Below are 25,079 nucleotides of genomic sequence, written 5' to 3'. Positions count from 1 at the left end.
TGGATACAGTAACATATTATTAAATGACATATACAAACACTGGGGGAGTGGGCTGAGTCAGATGGACACATGCAAACAATATTATTATTGTTGTAGCATTATTTTGACCAAATGCTTTCGAGGCTGTAAAATTATTTCTCAACAATTTCTGTTGTTCACCATATGGGACTGGGATTCACAAAAGCCAGTTGGTATCCGGTGTAAACCAACTGTACACCAACTGTACATTAAAAATGTTCAGTCTGGTTACCCCTCATACTTAACTTTGTTATTTATTTCTTACATAAAATCACTGTAATTTCAGAATTAAAACAGAAAAGTGTTGTCTGTGCTTCATTGCAAAAGTTGGAGAATTGGCATGAAATATGCAAAGAAATGTGATGTTACACTAACTAATTTGGTTGCATCACAAACTAAAGTTGTAATTAAAAAAAAAATCGCTAAACGAACCAATAATATAATACAAATAATAATTCAAAAGATCTGAATCTTTTTGTTCACTTCGGAGATCCGAAATCCACCTCACTATGTTACAGATGTTTTAAACCATCTTTGCTTCTAGCCTGAAACGTGCAGATACTCATGTATTATGTTACCGTAAGTACTCTAGTCCAGTCAAAAGAATTACGAGTTGCATATTGCGTCATAGTTATGTTGCAACACGTAGCAACCAATATTTGCTCTTCTATGACGCGAAATTCTGTCTTAACTGGTTTAGGAGACTGTTAAGACAGCTGCATTTGTACAAAATGTTGACTATTCTTGAGGGTGTTAAAGCAAAGATGACTTGGGAGCTGAAAGGTCACGAAATAATACGCGCACTTTTTAGGAGGTCTTCGATCTTTTCGGATGAGAGGAGGTGCTGTACGTGGCAGGGAAACATCTCCGCGAATCACTTACACTAGAGCGTCTTGAACTGATCTTCTCTTACATTAAAGGTGCAGCTGGGATAATCCAACATTTACATAGGATATACAAAGGTAAGTAAATCACACATTTTCATGTTGCAGATGCATCCATTTCAGATTTTCTGTGTAGTGTGATAATCCGTTTTTTTTGTTGAACTGGCATGGATCTTCCTTTGTTTTAATGTAACTTACTAATATTTTAAATGCAAAACAATCAGTGCAAAATGTAATTCGCTGTCAATAACCAATATACTTTTGTTTTAAACCTGAGATGTCTGCCTTGTTGGCAAAAGCAACGAACACTAAGCTATGAACCAACACAGCACCACTGAAAAGTTTTCAAAGTTTTAGCCATCATTGTAGCAGAATTACATTAAACACATGGACTTATAGTGTGTATGTAGGCTATAGAATAATATGCTGACAACATTCTTTTAATTGTATTTATATATACATTTCAGAATAACTTGCCCACATTCACGAGAACCTAAAGTGTTCCAATATCGGAGGTTTCTAGAAACGTCGGTCTTGGCTCACGTAACTGGCATTGTAACGGAGTGAAGTACTATTACAAGATGTGGTTTCCAGGCGTCCAGAAAGCCGGCTTGGGTTATTTATGTCCTTTCGCTGGGTTGGAGTATTAGGACACTTATACACATATCATAGTTTAAAAAATCTCAGAATTGTCGGGGTAATTATTTTTCATAAATATGCTAAACCATAAACCGGGTGGTTCGAATTCTGAATGCTGATTGGCTGATAGCCATGGGAAATGAGAACGTATACATCGGGTATGACATCACAACACTTTTTACTGATCCAGTTGCGTTGGTAACATGTTTATAAGCGCAATAAGGCAAGTTGGGGGTGAGGCCTTTATGTTTGAAAATATTGTACTGTAGTCAATAGGACTAGAGGAAAATAATCTCTTTTTCACATACTTAGCAAGTTTTAGTACCAGCCTACTATACAGATTATCTTTTTGCCATCAGGTAACAGATGTGGCAGACAGCCCCCCATTTTGCAGAACTAAGAAAATATAGAACTCTTAAACGAGCATCCACAACCAACCAGTTTGAATTTCATAAGAATTTGGCCAAATGTGTTCAGAGAAAATTAAACCCTCTGCTCAGCATTCCAAAAAAGTATTGAATTGTAAAAGATTTGAAACGCACAGGATACACAAGGCATTCTGCTTGACAGCAACAAAAAACAAAATAAATACGATGTCGATAAAATATATATGATAATAATGATATTATAATTTTAGACCGATGTCCAGGATTGGTTGGAGCATGACACCAGTGATGCGTTGGGCCTTTTTTTATTATATATATTGTTGTTTTTACCACCTAAGCACCCCTGGAGGGCCTTGCAGTTATGGTTGAAAAGCATTTGGTCTGTAAACGTTCTATGCTGAAGTGATAGTATTTGAAGTGGACCCAGGGTTGAATGCCACATTTCTTTAGTTGTGTTAGGGAATAGTCTCGTTGTTGCCACATCCAGGGTTCATGACAAGTCCTCCGCTATGTGAATGTAGAGGATCTAAAACTAATGACTTGCTTTACTGCAACCCTGTCAATGTTGATTGGGCAGTGTTTCCTTTCTAAAGTCAACAATCGTCTCCTTTGAATTGCGGTCATTGGGAGAGGGTGTCCATGATGCTTGTGATCCTACATGTAGGCTGACTAATCTTTATTGGTTATTGGATCTACAACCATGGCATCAGATGATGGAGTTTGTGTTGTGCAGGGCCACGCAGTCGTGGGTTATCAGAGTGAAGCGGAGGGCTGTGGACATCCCTTGGGGGGGGGGGGGGGGGGCAGTGTTAAGGGTCAAGGAGTAAAGCAGAGGGCTGTGGACTTCCCTGGGGGGGCCAGTGTTAAGGATCAAGGAGTAAAGCAGAGGGCTGTGGACTTCCCTGGGGGGGCCCAGTGTTAAGGGTCAAGGAGTAAAGCAGAGGGCTGTGGACTTCCCTTGGGGGGGGCAGTGTTAAGGGTCAAGGAGTAAAACAGAGGGCTGTGGACTTCCCTGAGGGTGAGCCCAGTGTTAAGGGTCAAGGAGTAAAGCTGAGGGCAGTGGACTTCCCTGGGGGGGCCCAGTGTTAAGGGTCAAGGAGTAAAGCAGAGGGCTGTGGACTTCCCTGGGGGTGAGCCCAGTGTTAAGGGTCAAGGAGTAAAGCAGAGGGCTGTGGACTTCCCTGGGGGGGCCCAGTGTTAAGGGTCAAGGAGTAAAGCTGAGGGCTGTGGACTTCCCTGGGGGGGCCCAGTGTTAAGGGTCAAGGAGTAAAGCTGAGGGCTGTGGACATCCCTGGGGGGCCCAGTTGTAAGAACCAGGGAGTAAAGTGGAGGGCTGAGGAGGTGATATTGACAATCCTCACAAAGCCTGTCAGGATATCCAGTAACTTGTTCCACAGGGGAGTTTCTAGAACTAGTATTTAGGGCTAAATACTGGCCTTTAGTCTATAAAGTGCATCATCACATAGGTTTTTCTTATCCATAGGTGTGTGTTTTGGCCATGTGAATAGCGATGGATGGTGTGAATAGAATGGATCTATTCTGTTAGTATGTAAATTGGAGTGGGTCCTGCAGTCTTGGCAATCTGCCTTTGATGTGGAGGAGGACAGGCCTACCAATATCACACTTAATCATTTTGGAGATTTTTTTTTCTCAATGTCAATATTTTATTTATGGAACATTTGTTGTGTGAGCGTGCATTTATATGTTCATGTGTTTGTGTGTGCATGTTTGTATCAATGAAATATTTTTTTAATGTAATACACCAGGCATGTTTTTTTAAGGAACAGAAAAACCTTCCTCCATCATAAGATACTTTTCCAGGTCAAAGCTTGATGCTAAATCCATTTTGTTTGAGTGTACCAGTGACATCATAATACTGGAGGCAGGACAGCGTTGCTATTGTTCATTATGGACCTTGTGTCAAAGGTTGTGCAAAACAACCAGTTAAAGTAAGACATGGACAGTAACCTATTCAGAAAATAATTCACCTTGTGTCAACTCCAGATTCATGGGTTTACTGTATCTCAGTTTATCATAAATACTGGAAACTGACCAGCCTGCCCTGCTCTGGAATGTTTCAGAGCTCCATTCTTGACAAGTCTCCCTTTGTCAACTCCCCTTGTAACACACACACCCCTCTCCCCCTCTCTCTCTCTCTCTCTTTTTAAATAAAATATACACTAGGCTATGTGGCCAAAAGAATGTGGACACCCGACCATCACACCTATATGAGCAAGTTGGACATCCCTTTCCAAAACCATGGCCATTAATATGGAGTTGTACTCCCCATTTGCAGCTATAACAGCCGCCACTCTTCTGAGAAGGCTTTCCACAAAATTTTAGAGTGTTTCTCGGGGAATGTGCTTTTTCAGCCAAAAGAGCATTTGTGAGGTCAGGCACTGATGTTGGATGAAAAGGCTTGGCTTGAAATCGCCATTCCAATTCATCCCAAAGGTGTTCAGTGGGGTTGAGGTCAGGGCTCTGCGTAGGCCACTCAAGTTCCTCCACACCAACCTCGTCGAACTGTGTCTTTATGGACCCCATTTTGTGCACATGGGGACAGTCTTGTTGGAACAGGAAAAGGCCTTCCCTCAACTGTTGCCACAAAGTTGGAAACATCCAGTTGTCTAAAATGTCTTTGTATCCTGTAGCATTAAGTTGACCCTTCTGTGGAACTAAGGGGCCTAGCCCAAATCCTGAAACACACCCCAAACCATTATTCCGCCTCCACCAAACTTTACCGTAGGCACTATGCATTCCGGTAGGTAGTGTTCTCCTGGCATCCGCCACACCCAGATTTGCCCGTCAGACTGTCAGATAGTGAAGCATTATTCATCACTTCAGAGAACACATCTCCACTTCTCCAGAGTCCATCGCATAACACCAATCCAGCCGATGCTTGGCATGTGAATGGGAGGCTTGCATACAGCTGCTCGGCCATGGGAACCCATTTTGTGAAGCTTCCAACAGACAGTTCATGTTGCTTCCAGAGGAAGTTTGGAACTCTGTGGTGAGTAATGGGACAGATGTTGGTCGATTTCTACGTTCTATGCGCTTTAGCACTCAGCTGCTTTTTTCTGTGAATTTGCCTGGTCTACCACTTAGTGGCTGGGCTGTTGTTGCTCCTAGATGCTTCCACTTCACAATTATAGCACCTACAGTTGACTGGGGCAGAACTGTCTTTTGGCAATGGTGGCATCCAATGACAGTGCCACGTTTAAAGTAACTGAGCTCTTGAGTGTGACCCTTTGTACTGCCAATTTTTGTCTATGGAGATTTCATGACTATGTGCTGGACTTTATAAACCTGTGAACAATGGGTGTAGCTGAAACACCTGAACTCAATAATTAGTAGGGGTGTCCACATACTTTCGGCCATATAGTGTGTGTGTGTGCGCATGTACATGTGGTCCAATGTACTGCAGAAATGGAAGTGAGTGGGCGGGCCTCTCTAGTGGTACATCCTAAGGTGGTATGGAGTTTTATGTTCTAGCAGTGTGTTGTTAGGAATGAGTTTGGCTAACATTAGGATACTAGAAATCTAAGCCAGACACTTGGGTGGGTTGTCTCAACATGCTCACGGCCTGGGGAAGGTGTGGATGTGTTTGTGTTTTTGTGTGTGTTTGTGCATGATTAGGTCTTCTATCTAGCTTCACGGAACTACAGATTATTTCGCATTTAGTCATACGATTATTTTACCCCATTGTTAAAATCACCAGAGTATAGCAAATTGTATGGCCCTGTCTTATTGTTACTCACAAAGGAATAATCAGTTAAAAATTGTCTCAAGCCTTAATCTAAGGCATCCACCCCAAGACATTCTTCTGTTTCATTCACAGGCCTTCCAACCAGAAAGTGAAGTAGGTCAATTTGTTTGAAGGCAGGCTCAATCACCTGACAATTTAGTTAGCTTTTCAAGCGCCTGGGTCTCCTGAGGGATTTACTAGGCTACAGCGAGACCAAAAAAATCCCTACTGACAATGCCTACTCGCTCCTTAGGCTGCCTAATCCAAATTGCTCATGAGGCTTTTTTGCCACTATGGGCACAGGCAAGCCTCAAACCAGGGTTACCTTTGGGGGTTAGCTTGCTAAAAATGTAAACAAGTGTCTTAGAACACCACACCACCAGGGAAGCCCTAGATGGTCTGTTTCTACACAGTAATTTCACGGTGAGTTCGCCCCAGCCATAGCTTTATTGGTATAACCCTTTCTGTATTCATGCAAAACACTGCAAAATGTAAGATATTCTATAATTTACCCTATATTGGCCCTTTTCTGTCATTGTAATTTGTGACATAGACACTCCCCCACATTGGAATCAACTGGCCCAGATAGAGCCATTCATTGTACAAGCCAGATGTTCTTCCATGGAATTTCTGTCTTTTTGCCGAACTAACAGCAAATCATCCCAAATGGAGGGGATTAAATATGACAAGTAAATATTGTAATTTCTGTTGCAAACATCTGTGCAACAACAGTCCATTTAAGATCTATATTCCACTTAGTCCTCTTTGTCCTTTCCTCATCATTAGCCCTGCCATTACCAATGAATTGATCTGCAAAACTATGAGGCGGCAGGAGGACGAGTGGAATGATTGTGCTGAATGTTAAAATATCAGTTATTCCATATCTAGCCACTTGATTGTACATTTGTTTGTAAGTGCCAATTAAAGTACATGCTGTAGTATGCTATTCTCAAAATTTCAAACATGAAAATTATCCATCGAGAAGTGCTTAGTAAGAGGAATCTAAAGAAATGGGTTCACAAAATTAGAGAGAATTATTTTTTTTTGTGTATGGAACATTTCTGGGTGCTTTTATTTCCGGTTATGAAGCCTGGGACCAAAACTTTAAATGGTGTGTGTATATTTTGGTTCAGTGTAGCTACAGCAAATCTAGGCTCCTGCCTATTCTAAATGTAACATCTGTCAATGTCCCGAATTGATATTTATCTGTTTTTCTCCATTTCCCCCCACATGTTGCACTCATCATCAGGAAAGGCCCACAGGATTGGTTTAATTTAGGTAAAAACAATGATTTGCGAAATAATGGCATTTACTACAGTATTTCCCAAGACTGTAATAACTGTTCCCTGAGGAGGAAATGAGGTTAAACACCCTTATCAAATCAACTGACCACCCTCTACAATCACACTTTTCATGGCCAAAAAGGGCTTTTGGAAGCCCTGCTTTCCAGGTAGTAGTCATCGTTCGAGAAAAATTTACGTCGTCACTTATGAATTAGGGCATCCATCTACCTCCAGAGCATGCCTTTAGCCTGAGTCGACCTCACAAACTCTGTTAGATATGGCATACCCTGTTGTTGATGGTAGTGATTCTGAATTAGAGCTGGATTAAAGTGGGTTATGATGGTTCACGTGGTGTGAAGTGAGCTGCGCTTAAGGAGACAGCCCTGCAGTAAACAGTCATCACTGAGGAATGATATGGTTGTAGTAGGCAGCTGGAGAGAGTTCAGAAACCATGCTGCTTCACACCCTTAAGTCACTTTAAAAAAGACATCTCTCTCTGTATGTGGAATAAGCTTTGGTAAATCATAGTCATTACATGGCTCACTGCGACTTGGTGGGAATAATTGTTGTAATGATCTAAAAGGTTGTGTTTTCCTAAGTCAGCTGAATGCAGCACTTCATAGATTAGATTCAACTTTACTGTCAATTAACAAGTAAAATACAACGAAATGCAGTTAGCATTTAAGAACAATGTATGTTATAGGTGGGATGTATAAATGTGCAATGGCGGTAAAAATGCAAGTAAAAATGGCAATTCTAGTGTGCAATGAAAGCAAATTGAAGGTGCAAGGTAGGATTTGCAACAGAAATGCAGGGATAGCAGCACTGAGGTTCCCGACATGTACATGTGACAACTGATTAAAGTCCTTGTCAGACTTTGCAAAGTAATGTCACAGTCCATTAGCGCAAAGAGAGTAGTGCAACAAGGTCCTTGTGAGGCAGTACAGATCAGTGGTTAGGTTATTCCATGAAAATCAAGTGGCATAAGGATAAACCAAATGGTAAAAGTATGGCTGGTGCTCGTGATGTATCTGACATTCTCTCCTTGATCAAGACAGTTCACTTTAATTGCCCCTTTAAGTTACTATGAATAAGAGCGTTCGCTAAATTAAAGCAGCAAGCAGCATTTCAAGTAGCCAAGCAGGCCACAGGAAGCATCTCACTACACGCTGTCACTAGATAAATCTTTTTTGCTATTTAAAAATGCCCAATGCCGCTAGTAGTCAGGATGTCCAACCAAAGAAGAGCAAAACAAAACAAGAAGACCATGACGAAACGATGTGTATATAAAGTGGAGAATGCGTGTGTTGTTGTGTGTAGAGGTACGGGACATTGTGTTTGTGGTGGGAGGAGTGTGGTTTCTTGGATGAAAAGAGGAATGTCTGTATGCTGAGTGACAGGAGAATGTGTGTGTGATTTTATGTGGACATATTAGAGAGTGTGTAAAGAGAGAAGAGAGGAAGTGTATTTGGAGGGAGGGAGTAGAGTGTAGGGTAGGAATATGTGTGTGGAGCAAAGAGTGTGTGTTGGTGAGGAGGGGCGAGGAGAGTGTGGATTATGTGTGAAGAGAGATTATAATGTGTGTGTGTGAGGAGAGCTTGGGGGAAAGGAGAATGTGGTGGGAGGTTGTGTAGACAGAGGGGTTGATGGAAATCAAGTGTCTAAGACACACCATGACATGTTTTTTTTTTATGTTGAAAGAGAAAATGTGTGTTGGGGGGTTGTACAGGATAGGGGGTCAAGAAAATGTAGATGGTTTATATTAAGTATCAAATGTACTGATTAATCTAAACAGCAAATCTTGTGTCTGATTTGTATGGGAGAATTTCAGTGAATATCTTAACATTTTAGCTGCTGTAGTGGCTCAAGAAAGGTCTATGACTTATTGGGCAGATTTTTTGTGAATTTCTAAAAATCATTGACGTTTATAGCGCCACCATGAGAGCTAGCTATTCGTACCTTTCAGGGTTCAGTCCTGGCCTTGAGGTTTATCTGTAAACATACTTTTAGGATTTATAGCCTTATAAATATAGTGCCACAACTATATCAAAATAAATGTTAGATTGCGGACACATCGTTTGAGTTATCGTTTAACTTACTTAATAGACTTTTAAAGATAACCTGTCTGTCATTCTGACTAGGTGCTGTTTGCTATTGGCATGGCTGGTCCCCGGATTGTTTGCAAAAGTTGTCAGTGCCTTTGTAAAAACACCCACATTTGTCTACTCTAGCCGGGAATTTAAGACAGACGATAGTGTTCCATTGACGTCGAACAGGTACATTATTTTTGGCACTTTTGAGGTATAAATGTTCGCTTTCTTTTGAGCTCATAGTTATTCTTCACTGCCTTCTTCAATTGTGTGACTCGGGAAAGTTTTTTAATGTTTTATTGGAAAACAATACGAGACAGCCACGCATCACATCACTGCTCAACCCCTTGACTGGTCAACAGCGCGCGAAAGGAGCTGTAAGGTAGTTTTGTGCGTGTGCCAGATAACGAAACAACTGGAGGATGTTGAGTTTATAATGCAAATCTTATTTTACAATCAATTTATTTTTTTGAGTTGGCACGACCGGGACGGTTACTTGCTAGTTTGATTAGTCCCGACTTGCATTTTTACTGGACAGGGGCCAGTGGGGATTTCTTTGAGACTGCAAGGGAAGCTCGGCTTCCCCTATAATGTCAAAATAAATAATGGTCAAATATGTACTATTGTGTAAACATTTTATTGACAAAAAATGCGTTAAAACACGTTCATCTCTAAAACTAGTTAGTTCTATATCAGCTACAGGTCGGCTGACTCGATTTTCTGCTCATACAATCCCGCAGCATCACAGTGCATTTCCCTGTTGAAGCCGAGCGTCCATTGACTTCAGTGGGGCTGCTTATAATATTTTTTTCCAAGGGCTCCGAAAGTAGACGGTGATTGGATAAATGCTGCGATTATGTCACGCCCACGGACGCTCAGCGTCTCTGGGGGTGAATGAGGAGTGGGCTGGCCCGGACGCCGGGCTTCCGCGTGATGATTGGAGGATCTAACGATCTGTCAAACTGCATCTCCTTTTGACTGACAGTGGTCTGTACTATAAGAAGTAACTGAAGCTATTTCGCGCTCAGTCCCATCGCGGATTTCTCTAGTGTATTCCAAAGGCGTACTGCTGCAATATTTCTTGATATTTGTTTGGCGAAATTGCTAGCCGATTTGCATCATACATTTCACACAATTATAGGCTACACCACAATCCTTGTTTCAGTTTTACCAAGTTAAATTTTTTTTTTATAGATAGTTCATTCATTCATATACAGTAGTAGGCTAGGCTAGCGTCGTACGCATGTGAAACTGCGCACGATGACAGACAGTGCTAAGCCATTAATAAACAGAGTAAAATCATATTTGTAAAAAAAAATGGCCCTGGAAAAGAATAAAAATAAGAACACTAACAATTACAGTAGGGTTCTAGCAACTTTGTTGCTTGGCCCCCTAATGACAAAAATGGAAAGTGGGAAATATTATTATAGTTGGTAACTAGACCTCTCAGAAGGTAATTCTTTCAGTAATTTCCAATGCTCTCCTGAAACTATCCTCTTGTGTTTTCAGAATTGGAAAGAGGATGTGATGAATCAAGGAAAATATTTTAGATTCACCCTATTTCATCTTCCTTTCTCATCTGGCACTTCTCCGGACCAGCCCCAATGAAGGCTTTTGGTTTTGCGGCCATTTTTAGACTACAAACCACCAGACAGCACTAGGCTTACCGGCTTGATGGTAATGGCTTACAGAAGAGGAAAAGCCCTGGTGGAAACTATAAATACACTTCAAAGCCAGCTTCTTCATTATGAAGACATTGCCTTTTTTAAATATGTTCTATTTCTGAAAGTATACTAGCCTTTAAGGGATGTAACAGTTCACTGATATGCACCGGCCCAGAATTCAAATGTTTCTGTGTAGCTTATTTGGTTTAACCTTGGTGCTAGCATCCCCGGTGTATTGGTTTTGATTCCCACAGACAGTACAAATAAAAAAAAAGGATGACAATGTATGTATCACCAATGTTAGTCACATTTCAATAATGTCTTCTTTTATAAATGTTTTTGGTGAGTTCCTCATATTTGTAATGCTCTGTTACCAGACAGAGTAGAAGCAATGGCAGATAGGTGAAGGGGAGTCAGTTTGATGCACACCAGGCTCGCCAGAATTGTGCAAAATCCGTGCAGTGGCAGCAGAAAACATCAGGATGGAACATGATCTGCAACACAACCAGGAGGTTTTTAGACAGGGACAGTCCACGTCCTCCTAAGATAAAACAGGACAACAGGAAATTTAAAAAGAACATTTCTTGGACTCAAAAGAATACCTGAGCATGCTTTTCAGACTGACCCTTGTCCCCTGTCACAATTATATAGCAGAGTAAAACTAAGGGCTGGGACATGGGGGTCCAGAGACATTGTGGCCTATCCGAAGGTAACCTCAGACAGGGACAGCTAGGCAGAAATACAATAGCTCCTGGTGCTCAATAAACTTGAGAATACTGGTGTAACTCGACAGATTATCTGCTGTATATACCAGAAAATGCAATTCATGTGTTTAACAAATGTCCAGATTTCTTCTTTTCTTGCTATGGCGGCTATGGTTTTGCACGTGCCACAATAAAATGAACACATCAGAAACACTGGAAAGCTTTATCGGTCTGAAATATCGGGCACATTTAAAGCAACTGCTGGCCAATAAATCAATGCATGGCTACTAAACACCTGCCCAAATTCTATTTCTGCTACACAACCATATCTACAAATCAACCCACCCAAGACCAATTTTTCAAGCACTCTCTTTAAAAATAGACCAGTTGGGCCGGGAATCTGGCAACACTGAAGCAGACTTATGTGAACCCTATTCTCTGGAAGTTAGCTGCATTCAGTATGTGCATGGAGCCAGGAGTGTTACCATAGCTACACAACCAATTTCAAATTGAGGACTTATCTTGGAACCCCCATTCCAAATGTTATATGCATCAGTCAGAAAACCAATACAGTACTACCAGTTTTATACCAAAAAGACATCAGATTTTTTTTTGGGACAACTGACGTGTCCTCTCATTCGGTGTAGGACTAAGCATCCAACTGCCTGGGAAGGTTTTGATAGCTTAATATGCACATATCTTGTAGCTTACACTACATTACAAAAAAATATGTCAGGAAGAACCATTAGAATTTGGTTAACTTTCTGAATTGACTAGATTAGAATTGGAATCAAACTCAATCCTGTATAATCCTTGCGTGGAGAAATACATGACTGATTAACTAACCTTCCTGTCTTAATTTTCACTACCTGAGGGGATATGATGTATCTTATGTTCAATTGAATGAGTCATTGACATCATACTATGCATGTTATTGCAGGTCCCATCTACCAGTACAATGAGGAAACATCTGTCCCTTCTTACCCTGACTCTGTTCTGCTGCTGTTGGAGCATACAGGCTGAAATCTTCACCTCCATTGGTAAGCCTGTTCCTGTATCTCCTCTGAAAGATGCCTACGTTACAAATGTATGTGTACTAGGCCAACACAATTTTTCTAGCATTTTACTGTATGTCTGCAATGACATCAGTCATCCTATGTTTGTGCTTGCCATAATCCCTGTGTCAGTCATCTTATTTAGAATTTTTAAGTCTAGGCTATTGAATTACAGTTTCTGGCCTCTCCATAAGTGTTGATGAAGGGTTTTAAGCTGCCTCATTAACAGATATTACGTAGTTAAAATCTGCCTCATTAACAGATATTAGGTAGTTAAAAGCTGCCTCATTAACAGATATTAGGTAGTTAAAAGCTGCCTCATTAACAGATATTACATAGTTAAAAGATGCCTCATTAACAGATATTACCTCATTAAAAGCTGCCTCACTAACAAATTTCACTTATTTAAAAGCTGCCTCACTAACAGATTTTTCTCTATGCAACACATATCTATAACTGATAAAGTGGGAGTTGTATGTATTCTGTCCAATTTGTAAATAATGAAATGTTGAGGCTAATTCTTCACTGTCACTGGCATTTCGGCATTTCGCTGTGCTGCGTGGTTGGACACGTAATACTATACAATCTCAGCAGGAAAGACTTCAGGGTGGAGACACTCAGTCTTTCTGCGTGAGAAATCTTTTCCGAAAATAGCTGGCGTATTTTGTGGACCATTGAACCACAGAATTCTCTGCACTCTCTTTCTCTGATGAAATGATGATCATGACAATTGACTTGACCTTGTTGTCTAACATAGTATTTGCTACCAGATGTAGAATAGTTTGTAACACAGTACTAACAGAAAAGATTATGGATATTAAATGAGCCTGCATTAGTTCTATAATCACATACTTGCTTTTTTCCTTTAACCTTCTATTAGGTCAAATGACAGACCTGATATACACAGAGAAGGAGTTGGTTCAGTCTTTGAAAGAATACATCAAAGCAGAGGAATACAAACTAGAGGCTGTAAAAAGGTAAAAACTACAATCTGTTACCATCTGTGTTAAGCAATTACATATTTTCACATTTAGTACTTATTCATACAGTTTCTCTGCCTCCGATGTTGAAACACAGAGGCCAGGAACATGGCAAGCTAACCTTGAATCCTTCTACTTGCCAGAATGAGGCTAACTGACGGAAACAGGATAGGCCAGTTTGAATATCAAAATCGGTATTCAATCTGATTGTAGCAACAAAAAAAAATGTGATCGTTTTCAACTGATTAGAGGGCTAGAATTAAAACCAGTAGGCCTGGGGTTGAGAACCGCTGTCTTCACTTGGCTGCTTCCCTCCTGGTATTGTAGCTGGGCCAACAGGCTGGAGGGTCTGACGCGTGCCTCCACATCAGACCCAGAGGGATACCTCGCCCACCCCGTCAACGCCTACAAACTGATGAAAAGACTCAACACGGAATGGTCTGAGCTGGAAAGTCTGGTGCTACAGGACCCCTCCGACGGTACGGTGGTGTCGCTGGGAGGGTGGGGCTACAGCCTTTATCTGGGTCCACTGTTCGGGTGGGTGGGTGCGTACTTGCGGAGAACAGGGTGGGTTGCCAGTTCGGACCCATCATGCTCCAGCGCCTCATCCACTGTGTAGAGTGGAGCTGGATAGGTAGATACAAATAAAACATTAGCATGTCTGTTAACACTGAGCCACGTCTTGCTTGTGTGCGTGTGTTTGTTTGCCTTGCAAAAGACATGCAGCTGGGTTTATATTGACCTAACTATGTGTTATAAGATGTCTGGAAGTGGAATTTAGGAGAACGTTCCAGCATATTTGTTGATACTAGGGATGGATTATGTCACTGTGTGTGTGTCTGTTATTGGGCCATCACCATAGGCAACCAAAGTACATGACTATTACTGTAGATCTGCTTGTTGGTAGATCTCCTTGTTGGTTCCCTGGAAAACATCTTGCTCTTAAATGTGTGACTGCCCCCACAGTTTACTGTCTGTAGTTACTGTACCATCTTCATGACCACGCTACACACCTTAATAACTTTGACTCTGCAAATGTACCCAGTAGCATCCGATTGCCTACAGTTGTGCTCAAAAGTTTGCATACCCTTGGAGAATTGGTAGCATATGTACCATTTAATGAAAACATGAGTGAGCAGGCAAAACACGTCTTTTATTTCTTATGGGATTCACATTTAACTGTAGGTCGTAACAGAATGACACAATCATAATACAAAACATGGCAACAAAGAAAAGAATGAACTGACCCTTGTTCTAAAGTCTGCATACCTTTAGTTCTTAATAGTGTGTATTGCCCCCTTTAGCATTAATGAGAGTGTGCAGTCTTTTGTAATAGTTGTCTATGAGGCCCCGAATTCTTGCAGGTGGTATAACTGCCCATTTGTCTTGGCAAAATGCCTCAAGGTCATGCAAAGTCTTTGGTTGTCTTGCATGAACCACATGTTTGAGATCTCCCCAGAGTGGCTCGATGGTGTTACGGTTAGGACACTGTGAAAGCCACTCCAGAACCTTCACCCTTTTCTGCTGTAACCACTGGAGGGCCAACTTGGCCTTAAGGTCATTGTCGTGCTGAAAAGTCCAAGAGCGTCCCATGCGCAGCTTTCAATGCCAATTTGTCTGCCAGTATTTTCTGATAATATGCTGCATTCATCTTGCCATCAATTTTCACTAGATTCCCAGTGCCTTTAGAGCTCACACATCCCCAAAACATCAGTGAGCCACCAACATGCTTCACAGTGGGGATGGTATTCTGTTCACTATAGACCTTGTTGACCCCTTTTCAAACATTGCGCTTATGGTTATGACCATAAAGCTATGTTTTGGGCTTGTTACTCTAAATTACAGTGTGCCAGAAGCTATGAGGTGTGTCAAGGTGTTTTTTTGTGGCATTGGCGCAGTAAAGGCTTCTTTCTGGCAACTTGACCATAATCATATTGTGCTCCTTGAAACACACCTTATTTTTTCAGAGCAGCCTGTATTTCTCCAGGGGTTAGCTGTGGGTTTTCTTTGTATCTTTCTTGGTCTATCTGACCATGGCTTGGTATCAAGAGATCCCTGAATTTTCCACTTCTTAATTAGTGATTGAACAGTACTGACTGGCATTTGCAAGGCTTTGGATACCTTTTTATATCCTTTTCCATCTTTATAAAGTTCCATTACCTTGTTACGCAGGTCTTTTGACAGTTCTTTTCTGTTTCCCATGGCTCAGTATCTAGTCTGCTCAGTACCTCCACGTGACACTAATTGCAATTTAAAAAGCCACAGGTGTGGGAAATTCACTTTTTAATTGCCATTTTCACCTTGTGTGTCTTTAACAAGGCCAAACATTTAAGGGTATATGACCTTATGATCAGGGCCATTTGGGTGATTTCTGTTATCATTATGATTTAAAAAGGAGCCAAACAACTATGTGATAATAAATGGCTTCATATGATCACGATCCTAAAATAAAGATTTTTTTTAATGCGTGATCAGTCATATTTTCAGAATCAATGCCAGAATGTCACAGTTTCCACTAGGTTATGCAAAGCTTTGAGCACAACTGTATAGGGCACCCTAATGATGTATGGATCCCTGTGGGTCCTGGTTAAAGGTAGTGGTCTATTTTGGGCGAGGCCTTTGATGATCTGCGTATGTGTTGTACCTGCTTTTCTATGTGATGCTATTTCTGGGTTCATCTGCAGGGTTCATCTCCAACATGACAGCACACAGGCAGTACTTCCCTGACGAGGAGGATGAGAAAGGCGCTGCCAAGGCACTGATGCGCCTCCAGGACACGTACAAGCTGGACTCTGAGACCTTTGCCAGGGGCCGACTGCCAGGTAAAGAAGATATGGTGCTGTCCTCGTCTGCCTCCATGCAGAGTTAAACATCACACGAAAAATGCCAAGAAACATTGCAAAGCCTCCAGATGTGTTGTCACACTGCAAGCTGAGCGGATCTCAGCCTGCCTTCACAGAACGCTTCCAGCTAGCTATGTACTGCTGATGGAGAATGTGGTTTCTTCCAGACAGATGTCTAACCTCTCCATTTCTCCATTTCATTTCTCCAGAAATACAAAGTCGACAGAAACGTTGTGATAACTGGACCAGATGCTATGTCCACACATTCAATATATATATATATATATTTTTATTAACTTAGGGATACACCCTGCTGTGTCTGGGAACTCTGTCCAAAAAAGCTGAGTGTTTAGATATAGCCATCTGACTGCTGCTATAGCAACATACAGGACATTATCATAACACATGTGGATTTACGCAGTCCCCATAAACAGTTAATAAACTACTCATAAACACTCTTCTTCATGGATGTTGTTATGAAGTGCTATGGGAGACAAAGCAGAATGGCGCTGTATTAATAGAATTATTCCCTAAAACAAGAACTGTTATTATAAAGTGGGTAGTTTCAACCTTAAATGCTGATTAGCTGAAATGTGTGGTATATGAAAATAGTTTTTCAAAATGCTCTGGCGACCAGTTTATGATTGCAATATGGCTCCTCGGGGGTTTGTTGTATATTGGCCAGACACATTTACACATACTATATTTCAGCCCCTCATCCCTAATTGTTTTGCAGCCATCCTTTTAGGAGGATTCGACTAATTAAATATGTCACCCAACCGGAGATCCGGACAACCTGGGTGTTTTGGTAAAGCTGCTGGATTTCTTCGGCCCTGACTATATTATATTCCGTACCTGCAGGAATGCACAGGGATGCTTTCCTTACAGTGGACGACTGTTACGACATGGGGAAGACGGCCTACGTAGAGTCCGACTACTATCACTCGGTCCTGTGGATGCAGCAGGCCCTGAAGCAGATGGACGAGGGGGAGGAGCACGTGGTGTCCAAGGCTGAGGTCCTGGACTATCTCAGCTACTCCGTTTACCAGATGGGAGACCTCCCCCGTGCCATCGAGCTGACACGCCGCCTAGTGGCCATCGGTAGGGCTCCCGCACGCATGCACACGGGAGATCCAGTGTATGTCCAGACGCTTGGGAGCTTGGTTGTATTGATATGGTCCGTGTCCGGGAGCTTGGTTGTATTGATATGGTCCGTGTCCAGGAGCTTGGTTGTATTGATGTGGTCCGTGTCCAGGAGCTTGGTTGTATTGATGTGGTCCGTGTCCGGGAGCTTGGTTGTATTGATGTGGTCCGTGTCCAGGAGCTTGGTTGTATTGATGTGGTCCGTGTCCGGGAGCTTGGTTGTATTGATATGGTCCGTGTCCGGGAGCTTGGTTGTATTGATGTGGTCCGTGTCCGGGAGCTTGGTTGTATTGATATGGTCCGTGTCCGGGAGCTTGGTTGTATTGATATGGTCCGTGTCCAGGAGCTTGGTTGTATTGATGTGGTCCGTGTCCAGGAGCTTGGTTGTATTGATGTGGTCCGTGTCCGGGAGCTTGGTTGTATTGATATGGTCCGTGTCCGGGAGCTTGGTTGTATTGATATGGTCCGTGTCCGGGAGCTTGGTTGTATTGATATGGTCCGTGTCCGGGAGCTTGGTTGTATTGATGTGGTCCGTGTCCGGGAGCTTGGTTGTATTGATGTGGTCCGTGTCCGGGAGCTTGGTTGTATTGATGTGGTCCGTGTCCGGGAGCTTGGTTGTATTGATGTGGTCCGTGTCCGGGAGCTTGGTTGTATTGATGTGGTCCGTGTCCGGGAGCTTGGTTGTATTGATATGGTCCGTGTCCGGGAGCTTGGTTGTATTGATGTGGTCCGTGTCCGGGAGCTTGGTTGTATTGATGTGGTCCGTGTCCGGGAGCTTGGTTGTATTGATGTGGTCCGTGTCCGGGAGCTTGGTTGTATTGATGTGGTCCGTGTCCGGGAGCTTGGTTGTATTGATGTGGTCCGTGTCCGGGAGCTTGGTTGTATTGATATGGTCCGTGTCCGGGAGCTTGGTTGTATTGATATGGTCCGTGTCCGGGAGCTTGGTTGTATTGATGTGGTCCGTGTCCGGGAGCTTGGTTGTATTGATGTGGTCCGTGTCCGGGAGCTTGGTTGTATTGATGTGGTCCGTGTCCGGGAGCTTGGTTGTATTGATATGGTCCGTGTCCGGGAGCTTGGTTGTATTGATATGGTCCGTGTCCGGGAGCTTGGTTGTATTGATAGTTTTAGGGGGTTTGTGTTTCTCATTCAAACACACATTCTCACTTTCCCCCAGTCACCCCTGCCTTTCACAAACCCACTCTCTCACACACACTGTTCATCGTAAAATGTCATATTCTTGTCCTTTTCCGTTGAATGACTCTCTCAACAACTCCAGCACGTCTGAGAGAGAGAGTTCAGGGTGGAACCCAGAAAGTGGTCACGGTTTACTATTTTGAACCTCATCCGGGATGTTGTCTTTTGAGGGCTGCAATTATACAGTTGTGGCTATTTTTTTGAAAGTAATGGGAAATGAACCAAAGTCAAGGTCAACAACTGGGAAAATTGACCAGCACTGTCAAATTTAAGTAAAGAATCAAGATGTATTTTTAGTTAGTATTTTGTGATGTTATGGAAGAAAAGATTGATAGGTTTTACTTCTAACCCTTTACTCAAGTTAACAAAGGGAAATAATGTTTTATAGAGTTCTCATTAGTTGTTTATTGTAGAGGTAATTTTTATTACTATTCATTAAAGTTACTGCATGACCTGTGGTGTCCTTACAGACCCTAGCCACCAGAGGGCAGGAGGGAACCTGCGTTATTTTGAGAAACTGCTGTCCAAGCAGCTGAATGAGCTCAGTCAGGAGGTCCAAGAGCCAGCCACAGAGGAGCCCATCCGGCTGGGGACTTACCAGAGACCCAGAGACTACCTGCCTGAGCGAGAGAGCTATGAGGCCCTGTGCAGAGGAGAGGGAATCCAGATGGTAAAAGAGTTTCTGAAAGGCCTTCTTAAGATAGTCGAATAGTAGTACACCTAATAGCCAAGCATTAGATGGATAATCTTTGTGGATATGCCCCTACGTAATCAACCTAGAAAGATACCCTTTACTGATTTTCAGAGGGATGAAATGGATGACACATGTTTGAAGGGGATTTAAGGAGATGTTAGTTTGTGTCGACCTCCCACACCTTAAACCCAGCTCCCCTTCCACCTCAGACCGATGCCAGGCGTAGCCGGCTGTTCTGCCGCTACCAGGATGGGCACCGGAACCCTCGCTTGCTGCTCCAGCCCATTATGGAGGAGGATGAGTGGGACAGTCCACACATCGTCCGCTACCTCAACGCCCTGTCAGACGAGGAGATTGAGAGGATCAAGGAGCTGGCCAAGCCAAGGGTAAGAGACTCAGGATTCATGCTAGCAACCACTAGTCTTATCTCATAAATCACAATCTCTGTATATCTCAATATACTATATATCTCATTGTAAGTGTTTAAATATTGCAACTACTACTTATGTCGATACTGATTTGTTCTGTACGTATGCCTTTGTATAGCTTGCAAGAGCTACTGTTCGAGACCCCAAAACAGGTGTTCTGACCACAGCACACTACCGGGTATCTAAAAGGTGAGTCGTTTTGGGTAAGCAGGACTTGATCTCTGTGTGAATTCATGTTGTGGCAAGTTAGTGGATGTGTCCTCCTCTCAGAGATTGATTGAGGCCTTTAGTGGCCCAAATGGTGCTTTGAGCATGGCCAGCATTGAAGACTCACCGTTTTAAGGTAGTCAACTGGGTGAGACTTCATGTGGTTTAAGGAAGGATCACATGATTCTATCCAAGTCATCAGGAGGGATGAGCCAATTAATTATACAGGTGTGGAACATTCCATAACTGTATTTGGTAGTAACTCACTTGTCTTCAGTTTCACTAGCAACCTTTAAAAAAGTGTACAACTTCAAAATGGATGAATGCTTCAGTGGTGCTGCTCTCAGACGCCATAACGTGACATCTTCAATACCTCTGTCATTCTCAATGGGTCTCCTTCAGTGCTTGGCTGGAAGGAGAGGAAGACCCTGTCATTGAGCGCGTCAACCAGAGGATAGAGGACATTACAGGTCTGACAACGCAAACTGCCGAGTTACTCCAGGTACAGATCACATACTGAATAGTATCGGCATACATTGTATTCATAGATACTGTAACAGTACATAGTTTTCCTGACAAATAGTCTTCCACCCCAGTTTCGTGAAATTCAATTCCCTCTTAGGGCCTCAGGCTTAGCAGAGCAGATTGAGACATGGCCTCCAGAGCACATCTCGCCAAGCCTTTCTCTTTCTCATCACAATGCTTGCTTGACAAGGAATGACTTGCCAGCGCCCTTGTGTTTGGACAACAACACATTTACCAGCCAACAACTACAATTTAGTTGAAGGGCCTAACCCACAACTAGGAGTCGCTAAAGCACAATGATGCATGGCAACCTTATTCACCTACCCTGGGCATTACTGGGCCAATTGGTGCCAGACTGGGCATTGCTCAGGTGTTGTCGGTATACAGCAAGGAATTTTACTCTTGATCACCATGACACATCAGTACTCCAACTCTCAACCTATTTACTCTCAACCTTTTTATAACCTAATTTATTGATGGGTAAACGTACAGAAATTCAGTGTATTATGACTTGTGAACTACACAGGTTTTCAGTTAACTTTGCTAATACTCTTTCTCACTGAACAGATTGCAAACTATGGGGTCGGCGGACAATATGAGCCACATTTTGACTTCTCCAGGGTAAGGGTGACCAGAATACAGGACTCACTTTGCTGCATTAGGAGTGCAACAGACATGCAATCCATTATACTGAAGTGATCTTGGGAGATCTTTTTCACACTTTTTACGCTGTCTTTCATTTGTTTAAAATGACTTTGTTTAAAAGTGCACATTTAGCTGTCCAGGTGCAAGATTAGTGATTGATTGTCATTGATCCTTCACAACTGAAGGCTGCATTCCAAACGTTTATCAGAGTATCACGCAATTGTGAAGGGAATAGAGATTTCCATTCGGATCACAGCTGGAATGTTGTATTGAAAAGGGGGCCCTGCTTGGCTGGTTGCCAAATAAGTCGCAGTTCAAGCATGTCCGTTGTCCTTAAGCCATATTCCTGGAAAGAGATATGTTTCTGATAATAACACGTGTAGATTTCAAAATTATATTTCATATACTAACTATTAAATCTTTTTTAATGACTAACTGGTTTTACTTAACCATGTTAAATCAACAGATTATAATCAGTTTGATCACAGATTATTTCTTTAGTGCCCTTTAGTGGCGGGATCCTTGAGCAATTCATTTCAGTTTGGGTTAAAAGATATATACATTTGTTGCAGCGTCCTCAGGACATCATGGCCGATGGAAATAGACTTGCTACCTACCTGAACTACGTAAGTACATGTCCCTGTGTATATTTAACTTGTGTTTTATTTTCAAATTCTATCTTCATAGAAAGATGAGCCTGATGCTTTCAAAACATTAGGCACTGGAAATCGTGTGGCTACTTTTTTAAATTATGTAAGTATGGGTAACCAGTTGTTGCTGTGAAATTCCAGTACCAGCTACTGATTTAGATTTACACTCTTTTTTCTTTCTGTTTTGCATAATATTTTTCAACTTCTGTTTCAATATTGGACTTCAATTGATTGACCATCCCCCATTTCGCAAACATTGGACAAGCAGTTACCATACGTTCATAGAACCTCTAGCCATGGTCAAGTGTCATGGTGGTGGGAAAACAAAGCTTGTAAATTCCTGGAAATTCACCTTGAGGACACAGTCAGTCAATTTCAGTGCATATTGTGTTGAACCCCTTTAGCCATAACATACTATATAATTTCTTGGTCACTGCTAATATTGCATGTAGGATTGGTGTGTGCAAATATAGAAAGGTGACCTTGCTTGGCAGAACTCCCATCACTTTTGGATGACAACTTTTTTTTTTACCCTGTCTTTATTACATTTTTTAAATGTTCTTATGTACATGATACAATATGGTCATATACAACATCTAAAGCCACCCTCTCTTTTCTGGATGACTACTTTCTATACTGCGTTCAGTCTAGTTGAATGAATGGCTCGAATGCATCTGTTGTTATGTTGTGATGTTAAGCAATTATATTATATTTCCAAGACATCAACTTCCACACATTCAGTTCCTTTTTTCAGATCTTCAATAATCTTTACATTTTCACACATACATTTTTACAGCCTGGAGACTCTTAATTTATACGAAACATTCACAAAAAGCACTCACACTTTCCTTATAGACATTTTGTAAATGACATTAGGTGGGGTACCTATATGTGTTAGTGTAGCCAGTTGACATGGCTGTCTTCCCTGGCAGATGAGTGATGTGGAAGCTGGAGGAGCCACAGTATTCCCAGACTTCGGAGCTGCTATCTATCCCAGAAAGGTGAGAGAGACACATTTACCTGCTCCCTCACTAGCGCATCTCTAGGGGGGCAGGGGTTTTTCTGTACCATGTGACCTGACCAGGAAAAATCCTAGTGTTTGTTCATCATAAAATGCTCTTCTTTCCGGTTACCCTGACAAATCAATAAATAAACTTCAATTAGTGCTGCACACGGCTTCTAGAATCCTAACTAGAACATAAAAAAAATAACATTTCTCCTGTACTAGCGACCTTACAATGGCTGCCTGTTAGGGTTAGGGCTGATTTTAAGGTTTTTCTGTTAAATCAATACATGGACTTGCTCCTACTTACCTTGCTGAAATGATCCAGCCATACATACCTACACGTAACCTACGATCGCAAGATGCAGGCCTTTTAATTGGACCTAGAATTTCTAAACAAACAGCTGGAGGCAGGGGCTTTTCTCATAGAGCTCCACTACTGTGGAATGATCTGCCAATTAAGGTTAGAAATGCAAACTCAGTGCAAACTTTCAAGTGTCTACTAAAAACTCATCTCTACAGCACGGTTTATAATTAGGTGTAGCCTGGCCCGGGGGCGTGAAGGTGACCAGAAGGCTTGATACTGTCCACCCTTGCTGTCTTGCCAGGTGGGCTCTCATCGCCACTGGGATGCCCTCCCTCCAATGCCTTTCGGGGGAAGAGTCACTGGCTTGTTGTTGTCTCTCTGTTGCGCACTTGTGCAATTGGGCTGTACTCTGCTGGCAATACTCGGCCCTCATTCAGGGTATTTGCGGTTGGTGGTTGTCCCTTTGGTTGATGCCTGGCAATGTGGATGGATTGATTTCCTGCCTGTTGGGCCCTGTCCGGGGCCTCCCCCGGGTAGGGCCACAGTGTCACCGGACCCTCCCATCTCAGTTCCAAGGTCTTACGCTTCTATACTATTGTGCTGGGGGATTGGGTCATTTCTCCTTCCCCACTAAGTTCTCCTTCTCCACTATAAATCGTTGTTGATATGAGGAAGGCATTTTCTGAATTTTCCCAGTCTCCTCCCGTTTTAAACTTTAGGAGGACATGAGGTCCTGGTCCACACCTGCGGAGTACCTGGTTTGGGTGGCCCGTTGCTGTCCCTGTCCTTCTGGTCATACTTCTGACCTAGTTTAAATTAAATTGACTCTTAATATCTCACCCGGCACAGCCAGAAGAGGACTGGTCACCCCTCTGAGCCTGGGTCCTCTCTAGGTTTCTTCCTAAAATTCTGCCTTCTTAAGGAGTTTTTCCTTGCCACTGAAATTCAACCCTACTGTTGTTTGCTCCTTGGGGTTTAAGGCCGGGTGTTTCTGTAAAAGCACTTTGTGACAACTGCTGTTGTAAAAAGGGCTTTATAAATAAATGTGATTGATTGATTGATAATGCTTAGAGGACCCACTCTGCACCATTTTTTTGTGTGGCAGTTATGTTGAGCCACTGGGGACTTTGGATGTACTGACCAAGCGATGTTTCCTCAACTTGTGTCCACAGGGAACTGCAGTGTTCTGGTACAACCTCTTCAGGAGCGGAGAAGGAGACTATAGGACCAGACACGCTGCATGTCCTGTCTTAGTAGGAAGTAAATGGGGTGAGTCAGACTCCAATCCAGACACAAAAGCAGCCTCTCTGATCTTAAACCATGTATTGGTGTCAGTCATCTAATGTGTTGCTTTAACTACTTCCTAGTTAGTATTTGTTGTAGGTGTCACAAGGCTTCAGTCAAACCTTCATAAGCAATTTACAGCAGTGTTTTATTTTCACTGACTTTGACAATAGAAAGCCTATTTCTGTGTTGCCAGTGTCCAACAAATGGATCCACGAGCGTGGTCAAGAGTTCCGGAGGCCCTGTGGCCTGACAGAAGTGGACTGAACCAGACCTCTCAGCCCTAACTCCTCATTGGAGGAGTACACATCACCTGCAGTGCCTGAACTTTTGATTGAACACACACACACACACACACACAGATCACCTACTGTGGTATCCATTCTGGCCTTTAACAATGAGCAGAGGCATGGGACTTTTCAGAACCCAAGCAGATAATGGGAGGCGGCTATGTAAATACTGGTATATGGCATTAAAGGCTCTGATTTCTTGTTTTGTTTACATGTTTGTGTAGCATTGCCTTTTTATATTGAAACAATTATATGCAACAACCGAATGAAACAACCATATCGGAACCTACTGATTTCTGTCCATTGCTTTGTATTTATAGACTGCTTAAGTTATTTCACTGTATTTCTGACATTTTTTTATATGGAAAAATGTGGAACACAATAAACAGTGTCATTTATTAAAAGTGCAAAATACCTA

At 42.3% G+C, this 25,079-nt stretch overlaps 1 protein-coding gene across 2 annotated transcripts; it reads left to right on the top strand.

Moving 5' to 3' along the window:
• The first annotated feature begins 854 nt into the window (after nucleotides 1-854).
• Nucleotides 855-25,079, top strand: p4ha2 (procollagen-proline, 2-oxoglutarate 4-dioxygenase (proline 4-hydroxylase), alpha polypeptide 2). 2 transcript variants are annotated; one of them, XM_010900853.4, is made up of 15 exons: nucleotides 855-980; nucleotides 12,354-12,453; nucleotides 13,349-13,445; nucleotides 13,776-13,927; nucleotides 16,133-16,270; nucleotides 17,153-17,392; nucleotides 19,099-19,298; nucleotides 19,532-19,708; nucleotides 19,869-19,939; nucleotides 20,360-20,459; nucleotides 21,050-21,103; nucleotides 21,700-21,753; nucleotides 22,710-22,778; nucleotides 24,260-24,356; nucleotides 24,568-25,079. In XM_010900853.4, the coding sequence occupies exons 2-15, from the start codon at nucleotides 12,372-12,374 to the stop codon at nucleotides 24,636-24,638; spliced, it is 1,602 nt and encodes a 533-aa protein (XP_010899155.1). In that variant the 5' UTR covers nucleotides 855-980; nucleotides 12,354-12,371; the 3' UTR covers nucleotides 24,639-25,079. The 2 variants fall into 2 exon arrangements, with proteins under 2 accessions (XP_010899155.1, XP_010899154.1); XM_010900852.4 differs by lacking the exon at nucleotides 21,700-21,753 and adding an exon at nucleotides 21,815-21,880 and having other exon boundaries at nucleotides 856-980.

This window comes from Esox lucius, chromosome 7 (assembly GCF_011004845.1).
Source record: "Esox lucius isolate fEsoLuc1 chromosome 7, fEsoLuc1.pri, whole genome shotgun sequence".
NCBI classification, from domain to species: domain Eukaryota; kingdom Metazoa; phylum Chordata; class Actinopteri; order Esociformes; family Esocidae; genus Esox; species Esox lucius.
This window is presented reverse-complemented; position numbering and strand designations above follow the sequence as displayed.

What these genes read in the sequence shown, in the direction of transcription:
- p4ha2 (XM_010900852.4), top strand. Translation starts at nt 12,372, where the DNA reads ATGAGGAAACATCTGTCCCTTCTTACCCTGACTCTGTTCTGCTGCTGT. An exon ending in AAACTAGAGGCTGTAAAAAG is followed by an intron (nt 13,446 to 13,775) that starts GTAAAAACTACA and finishes CTGGTATTGTAG; the next exon opens with CTGGGCCAACAGGCTGGAGG. An exon ending in GCTACAGGACCCCTCCGACG is followed by an intron (nt 13,928 to 16,132) that starts GTACGGTGGTGT and finishes GTTCATCTGCAG; the next exon opens with GGTTCATCTCCAACATGACA.